The sequence below is a fragment of the Copadichromis virginalis genome, linkage group LG20, assembly GCF_057382275.1.
Source record: "Copadichromis virginalis isolate Kocher_CV1m ecotype Utaka linkage group LG20, C_Virginalis_male_GT1.1, whole genome shotgun sequence".
In the NCBI taxonomy this organism is placed as follows: domain Eukaryota; kingdom Metazoa; phylum Chordata; class Actinopteri; order Cichliformes; family Cichlidae; genus Copadichromis; species Copadichromis virginalis.
The window spans coordinates 18,604,442-18,613,341 of NC_140637.1; the positions used below are offsets into that span (position 1 = coordinate 18,604,442).

The 8,900-nt window shown below is 37.7% G+C and overlaps 1 protein-coding gene across 10 annotated transcripts in view; it reads left to right on the forward strand.

Moving 5' to 3' along the window:
* LOC146684630 (microphthalmia-associated transcription factor-like) overlaps positions 1-8,581 on the forward strand; it is a 28,987-nt gene extending 20,406 nt beyond the window's left edge. For 6 of the 10 annotated variants that reach the window (XM_085444929.1, XM_085444930.1, XM_085444923.1 and 3 more), the window contains exons 3-10: positions 1,013-1,228; positions 1,490-1,585; positions 1,843-1,960; positions 2,283-2,375; positions 2,472-2,528; positions 2,679-2,754; positions 3,674-3,821; positions 4,328-8,581. In XM_085444929.1, coding sequence (XP_085301055.1) covers positions 1,013-1,228; positions 1,490-1,585; positions 1,843-1,960; positions 2,283-2,375; positions 2,472-2,528; positions 2,679-2,754; positions 3,674-3,821; positions 4,328-4,720 — 1,197 coding nt within the window. In that variant the 3' untranslated portion in view covers positions 4,721-8,581. The remainder of the gene's footprint in view (positions 1-1,012; positions 1,229-1,489; positions 1,586-1,842; positions 1,961-2,282; positions 2,376-2,471; positions 2,529-2,678; positions 2,755-3,673; positions 3,822-4,327) is intronic. The other 4 variants (XM_085444925.1, XM_085444926.1, XM_085444932.1 and 1 more) reach the window with 3 other exon arrangements.
* Positions 8,582-8,900: the final 319 nt, after the last annotated feature.

Consider the following 8,900-nt stretch of genomic DNA (forward strand, 5'->3'; position numbering starts at 1 on the left):
CACTCCTCAGTTTAGAGTTGTTGTTTTTTTTTGTTTGTTTGTTTTAAATCGGACATCTAAAACAGGAAATGATGCTTGAGATGCTTGGATATCAACCTTGTGAGGTATGTTTAAAAATGAATATAGATTCAAAGATAATGTGAGAGGTTAAATTGAAATTTCTCGTCTTAAACTGACACAAATGTGTCTTTGCCATTTATGATACTGCATTATGTATCTAAATTGAATCATAAACTACAGCGTCCACATTTTGCAATCCTGAAACTGATTCGTAATTGCATCAAACGTAAGCGAGCACAGGACGGGAAGGTTTAAATATAAACTTGGAAAGGCGAGGGGGATTGGAGCAGCTCTGCTCAATTTAAAATGTTACAGCCAGACAGACACTGCCTCTGAAGTTTGTTTATTTGCCTGCAGAAGCTTTTCTGGATCATTAATGCTGTGTGGGGATTAATGATCTACAGAAATTTATCCTTAAGCGGCGAGTGCAGAGATAGGAGCGTGTGCAATATTTGTTCCTTAAAATATGTGGACTGTTACTGAGGAGCCGCAGAAAGTAGTGGAGTTGAAGAAAAATATGTGGAAACTGTTTACTCCTGAGACTTTGAGATAACAACTCTTGACAGCGTCTCAAAAGAAAAATGCATAATGCATCGTAGGATTTGAAGTCTCTGTCAAGTTGATTTTAATATTATATTCTGTACTGTAAAATACAAAGAACAGACAAGACTTTGAGCTATATTTAGAGTTGTTTTTAATAAAAGACAACTTTGAAACAGCACTTATAAAAAGCAGCACTCATTTTGAAATGAGCTTCCATCTTTTGGTGCTATTTCATTGCTACTGTGGCCAAGCTGCATATTTGCATAACTTCTCTTTCAGTAGTTGGAGCAGTTCTGTGGAGCCTCCTGCAACCATCAACACACCCATTAATCTTTAGATCAGATATCCTACCTCTCACATACATATTCATTTTTCTTGGCATTTTCCTCACTCATCTTTCCACTCATAGGTTCAGACTCACCTGGAGAACCCAACCAAGTACCACATCCAACGGTCCCAGCAGCAGCAGGTGAAGAGGTACCTGGGAAAGCTTGGTTCTCAGGCGTTGAGCTTGCCCTGCCCCAACCAGTCCTCTGACCACGGGGGCATGCCGCCAGGGCCGGGCAACAGTGCCCCTAACAGCCCTATGGCCTTATTGACCCTCAACTCTAACTGCGAGAAAGAGGTGAGGTCTCCATAGTTTTTTAGGCTGTTTTTTTATTTAACCCTCTCAAGGCAGGCGTTGCCGATTTGCAACAGTTAAAAACTAACAACCTGATTACCCCACATACATATTTTATGAGGTTTTTTTTACTCAGAAGTACCACTGCAGGACTTGGTTGTGCATTAGCAACAAAAAGTTTCATTTGAGCCTGAGAGGGTTAATGATGCTTGGACATTAATTGATCAGTAATGCTGGACTTATTTGTACTTTGTCTGGTTTTAGATGGACGATGTAATTGATGACATTATTAGTCTGGAGTCCAGTTACAGCGATGACATCCTCGGTCTAATGGACCCAGGACTTCAGATGGCAAACACGGTATGTATGCTCATGATTTATCCATACCAGCCAGTTTACAACATGACTGCGTTTCATTTGATGTGTCTTGGGGTAAAACAGAAGCAAATTCCATGATGTCAGATTTCAACCTTGGTGTAATACTTTGACCTTGTAATTTATCTCTTCTGTGCTGCGCTTCATATGTAACTGTCATTTTTTAACACAATAATATGCATAATATTACGTCTTTTTCTCTCTGTTTTAAATCTCAATTCTTTTAATTCTCAATTCCCCAGATCCCTGTGCCTGCTAACCTCATTGACATGTATGGCAATCAGGGTATGCCCCAGCAAGGTCTGCCCATCAGCAACTCCTGCCCTGCCAACCTGCCAAACATCAAAAGGGAATACTCTGGTAAGCATGAAAATTACTCAGAGCTATAGAAATAAAAATAAATAAAGTTCTTACAGATGTTTAACTTGTGCCATTTAACAATATCTGTTCAGCTTCTGTATCGCACAGGCAACAGTAATTCTGTAACAACATATGATAATGTAACGTTCTACTCTCCAGGCCTTTGCGCAGCTCATTATATAGCATTTTGTATCCAGTCCAGCTTTTGTAATCCTCCTCTGTGTGGCGATGTTGACTTTACATGATTATGTCTTCTATTGTCTTGTATTGCATTTCAATTCTGTACATTGTGATAATGAAAACAACATTATTACTCATGTAGTTTCACAATCCCCGGCCATCATGCATATGCTGGATAAGTCAGGATCCTGTGGCAAATTTGACACCTATCAAAGGCCTGAAGGGTTCCCTGTGGGTACGTCTGAGTATTCAGCTTTAAAATGTGGATGCTGCACATTTTGTATACGTGCTTTGTCGGGTTAGTCGATCAACCAAAATGCGTTTTGTTCAGAAGCAGAGGTAAGAGCCCTGGCAAAAGAGAGGCAGAAGAAGGACAACCACAATTTGAGTAAGTGAGAATATTTAAATGTGCTTTTGGTTGTCACAGGGTTAACTATTAAACTACATTTTTAAGTACATTAGCAAATTCTTGTTAATATCTATATATTTATACTTATATTCCTAGTTATACTTTCCCCTTTCTGTTTTTTTTCTGCAGTTGAGAGAAGGCGACGGTTTAACATCAATGATCGAATTAAGGAGTTGGGAACTTTAATTCCAAAATCAAATGACCCGTAAGTTACTTAATATATTCTTACATTAACTCTTCTAAAAATACATGTAATGGCAACCACAAACATCCAGCCAGTCTAATGCAAGATTAATAACTCAGTGTTCAAGATTAGTGGAGAGATTTGCTGCTTATGAAATAGCAAACGGAAATGATTTGTGTTTTAATTGCATTTTTCTAGCTGGTCATTCAGTTATATGCAGTTTGTAGTTATACAGATCTTTCGATTTAGGCAAATGTTGTAAATTTGTAAATGTAATATGAGGCTTATAATAATTACACTGTCAAATTCAGCTTTTAACCATATTCTTCTCTCATCGCTGTGCCCTTTGACCTCGCCTGTGGGTCTAAAAAGATCCCAGTTGCTTTTGTTATGTCTGTTCAGCCCTGGTTGTTTTGATTAAGTCCAGCTGGTTCCTCCACCCACATGCACAAATTCAAGATTCTCACCAGCAGACCTGGTTTAAATGAGTACACATTTATGAAAAAGCAGGCACACATTTTCTTTCTAGCATTGCCAATTTTTATTAGTTGCCTGTAAGGTGTAAGTACCACTTCCAAATTGACCTAACTTAACCTTAACTGTACAAATGAAATCCTCAGGAGGGATGTTTTCCCATAAAGTTGACTACAGATCATTTTTTATTCCTGCAAAACATCTGCTGCAACATTCATGTTTTTTTCAGGGAGCTCAGGGTCATCCTTATGACTGCTTGTGACTCAGGCTACCTATTGTGCATAAACGTCTTGTGTAGTAACAATTTCTGCAAAGAACTTTATGACCTCTGCAAAAGTTCTGCTCATTTTTCCTCAATCTTATTCTCTCCTCTTTCTTAATTGTTAACTGCAGAGGCGTACATTAGACTATCTACTGACATTTAAACGTTTGGATGTAAAAATAATGGTTCCTTTTTAAATATCAGAGATATGCGCTGGAACAAAGGCACTATCCTGAAGGCATCAGTGGACTACATCAGGAAGCTGCAGCGGGAACAGCAGAGGGCCAAGGAGCTGGAGAATCGTCAGAAGAAGCTTGAGCATGCCAACCGGCATCTGATGTTGAGAATACAGGTAAAAGCTTTGATGAAGATGAGAAAATTCAAAAATGTGTCACGTGTAGGGATTTCAAAGGGGAGGAGAAAAACGTTTATACTAATGTTGGAAGAAATGAATACACTTTTATGAGATAGCTTAAGGGAAAACGAGGAAAGGCACAGATTCATACTGCAAAGTTGTTAATATCGTCATCTTGTAACAAATTGATCATAAGATGAGAGGAGCCTGAATCTGTGATCAACACTGAGCTCTTTGTAGTTAATTAGAGTTGCACATCGGTGTATTAAAGGAGGAAAAAGAAAACCTTCTGCAAGTTTTAAATGTTAAATGACTCTGTTACAGTCAGTTGGATATTTAAAAACCTTCACTTGGCAGCTTTGCTAACTATCTCCCACTCTGCTTTTCAGCAAAGAAAAGGCAATACTTTAACATTCATCCTCAAACCTCAAACTAGAAGATTAGGAGTGCTCACTAACCTAATGCCTAACCTGCACGTGTTTGTGTCGCCCTCTGGCTTACAGGAATTAGAGATGCAGGCGCGGGCTCACGGTCTGGCCATTGCATCTTCAGCGCTCTGCTCTGCTGAAATTGGGGTACGGACCATCAAGCAAGAACCTGCTCTGGAGGACTGTCACCAGGACCTGTACACACTCCATCCCCATCACCAACAACACCCCGCCTGCACTCCTGAAACACCCAGCAACCTCGAGCTAAACGAAGGCCACTCCAACTTCTCCGAGGGCCACTACGGCGTTCACAGTAAGTCGGGCTCCAAACTCAGCGACATCCTCATGGAAGACACCTTATCACCGGTGAGGGGGGGCGACCCTCTGCTCTCATCCGTCTCCCCAGACACCTCAAAGGACAGCAGTCGCAAGAGCAGTGTAAGCATGGATGAGAATGAGGGTTGTTAGCACCCCCTACTGGAACACTCCTCACCTGCATTTTCAGCCCCTCCACCTACTGCTACAAGTCAGTGGCAAACACACTTTGAGCTGCTGGAAAGGCTTTCTTCTGTTTGTTGTCCTTTCTCTGTTTGTTTTACTCCTCCTCTCTCCCACCTGTGTTTACATGTATTGAATCTTTTTCCAAATTGTTTGTTTGTTTTCTCGTGTTATGTCTTTTCAAGCCCTTGACCCTGATTTCAAGGACTGATTTTTTTTAAGTGTTTGCTTTAATCAATACTTTGATGACAATGAGTTACAAAAATAGAAGTTTTTATATTTAAAAAAAAATATGCATTTATCTTTGGATAGAGGCTAGATTATCCTTTTTTTCTATTGATTCCAAAGAATCTAGGGAAATTATAAATCATGGTCAGAAATGTAGATATTTTGTGGTGAGATAAGCACTGCTTTTTAAATCAATAGCAATAATAGAAGGAAAAAGATCTATTTATTACTATAGTGCTTTACACTCTGTGTGTCTTAGATTGAACTTGAATGTGCCAATGCCTTATTAAGATGTGTATACATCGTTGTCGTATTGCTATGCACGTGTTGGCTGTTAGAGTCTTTGTCAGTCTTCCAGTTGAAATTTCTTGCTTGACAAATATGAAATCATCTGTAGATTATATAAATACACACGCGTGTGTAAACAAGATGTTATGAATACATTCCCCTTAAAGCTAATTTATTACATGGAGCCATTATTAATAAATGAAAGCACATTTAAGAAATGAATAAATAAAAGCTAGAATCTCTCTTTTAAGATAATTACAATGAACTCATTACACGAGAATAATTTTAGTCTTTTATTCAGTGTTATACATTCACCACACACTCTTTAACTAGCCAGTGCCAATTACAGACCCAGTATGTTACCAGTACATTCCTCATTGCCAAAACTGCCAAAATACCCCCAAATTTGTCTCAAAACTAGTAGAATAAAAATAGGCTATAAATGGTCTGACAAGAAGCTGTTGTCTCTTGATAGCTCTAGATTTCTTAATTATAGAAATCTTTTTTTTTTTTTAATCTAATAGATGTTAGTCAATTATTGTAATGTTTTTTTATCTTTAGTGATCAGACAGACATAACTGGTTAAACTTAGAGTATCCCAGCACAGACTCCATACTGTAATACTGCAGACCTGTTAATCTCAGATTTTACAAATTTCCATTGATTTCCTAAATTATTCTTGTTGGGGTTTTTTTTTTTTGATATACCACATCAGTGACATTTCACATTCAGGACTTTTTTTTTCATGATGTGAACATTTATATTGCCAAGGAGTATAAGGAGACTGCTTTGGGATTTTGTATGAAATGCGTGACATTGTCAAAACACTGGAATGACTTCTGATAATTGAAACCTGGTTTGTTTGCCTGTCTTTCTTTTAAATCTGAGCACAAACTAACTATTTCAAATGCATACAGAATCTTGTGAAAAGCTGTGGATTCTTGGATGGTTGTTGTATATTTCCACAGTTTGTTTTGAACAGTTCTAGCATGTTCCATAGGTATGCCTTTTTAATAACCACCTGCCATATACTACGAGCCCTGTTGCAGCACAGCCTCCATTTTGTCAAACTATGCAATGGTTAAAGTTGTGCCTGTAAAGCAGCATCATGTCTTCAAAGGGGTTTCTCTTTATGAATGAGTCTGAAATGGTGTCGAGGCAATTATCTTTTCATTTAAGTGCCTTAAACTTGTTTTGTTTTGTTTTTTACCCTGAAGATGGAAGAGAAGAAAAAAAAATGTTTTGTTGATGTTTATATTGGTGTGTTGAGCTTCGTAGAGCTACACTACAAGTCCCTCAAACAAAAGAACCACGAGTATTGTTATTATGGAACGCCAAAGTGTTCAACTTTAAATAAGGAAGTAAATTAGGAAATAAGTCATTATGAATGCAGAGTAAAATATATAAGTAATTAATAATTATACCCTGACATAATATTTGAAATAGTGTTCTGTATTATTATCATTAATTACTTAGTATGTTGATTGACTTAGAAATCTACTGACTTCTTCAACCGTTGACTCCACTCCACTGAAGTTGGGTCATGGTAGCAGCAGTCTGAGCAGGCGATACCTGATATCCTTTCCCCAGCAGAGCTTACCAATTTCTGCTTGGTATCACCAAGGTGTTTCAAGGCTTAATAAGATAAATAATCCCTGGTCTGCCCAAGGGTCTTCTCTCAAATGGGTGTACACAGAAAACCTCCAAAGTGAAGCTCCCAGTAGATGTCCAATCCACCCCAACTGCTTCATCTCAACATCTCTGAGTTCCTTCCAGATATCCATACTCATCATCCTGTCTCTAAGGCTGAGCTCAGCCAACCATACTTTGCTTGCAAATACAGATCTAATACAGATCTGGTTGTTAACTACCAAAGTAACCTCTATAAGTGCAATTGGCGAGCCTTTCTTCAAGAGTGCCACCAGGTCCTTAGGTTGCTACTGCAACAGGCACCAATGACCTTTTGAGCAGAGCTAATGCCAGCCACCTTTGCAGTAGAGGCTTTGAATATGAACAAGAATGAGCTGCTGAGCCACTGATTCTTATAGTGGGGAACCTGGATGATCAGGGTAATATATACAGTGAATATATTCACACGATTTCTGTTAGGAAAATAATCAAAGATGGCTGTCATGCTAACCTTCTAGAGTGGTTTGTTTTTTTTCGCTACCAAAAAAACATGGCCACTAATCCCAGTCCTGCATTTACCTGAAAGTGTCGTTGTGCAGTGCTACAGGTTCACAAAGCCAGTAATGATGCTGTAGACTAATAGTGTTATTATATTTGACTTATTTATATACCTATGATTAATATTCAAATACTATATATATTTATGTAGTACCGAACACTTTGGAACTCCATATTTTTAGCTCTTCATTTTAGTTTTTTCAAATGACATTTTACACTGAAGGCAGTGTTTCTTAGGTTTCTAGGTGACAACTTTGAATGTAGGTCTCAGTAATAACTGCCAAATTGTGTGCCACATGAAGGCAATACATTTCTACAAAGACACAACCTGCAAAACAAAGCCACCTTTCTTAGTGGTGTTTAACCTCTTTTGTTTTAAGCAATATATGGATCGTTACCCAAAGGTTATATGTAAAATGCAAATAAGTACACGGTTAGAGTTCAGTCTTGTATGTGGAAAGAACATTGTAGAGAATATGACTCAAGATTTACTCAACAGCAGCTCAGCTATCTTACAGTGTTGCCATCCAATGAGGATGCTAACTATGAAATCCAAGTTCTTGAACAAGCTGAGAAGTGAACCTTGAGTTAATGTGTTGGTTTGTTTGGTTTTTTTGTCATTGATGAAGCTTCAGTGGACTGTAGATTGTTTCTTATGGTGACACAGGTCCAGGGACTGATTCGAAACAGTACAACACCCACATACCTGTAACATGGATCTGTGGCTAAACGTAGAACAGATAAATTAAATAACCCTAAAATGTGACTGTAAGAAAAGATATAAACATTACACTATGTGGTGGCAGTTACTTAAAGCTGTCACTTAACTCGTTTCTCATAATGACTCTCTGAGCTGTAAATTGTTATGGCATGTTATGGATAAACCACTAATGAAAAACTATGGTATGTTAGCTCAATTTAGGCCTTGTCTTCTAATTGTCATTCCTGTGGTTCATACAAACAATGTTCTCTGCTGATGTTGCTACTGTTCTTATTGTTACAGTTTATAAGAGATGAATGTAGCAGTAGTTACTGTACCCACTGGTTTCAGATTAGTGAGCTCAAACTCGATGGTACTCAATGTGGAAACTATCTTGTGAGAAATATTAAAAGTTTTATTTGAATGTTGGTGGAGTTTGCCTTTATTTCGCTCTCGATACTAATTATACTTATTATAATTTATTATAATATAATAAACTCACATAAACAAACATCTTTGGTTTGTGTTCAGTTTTACTCGTTTACTTAATTTACAAAGATTCAGTCATTTAGAATGCTACACTTTCAATTAAAAGGGATAATGCAACACAGTAAGTTTAGTTAAACACATGTATATTTTTTATAAGATAAAGTCCTCTTCTGTATATACAAAAATTATTGCATTGCTTTTGATATTTTCTTTTTTTTTTTTATTCTGCCAACTGCTTTTTGAAGCTTTTGCATTATA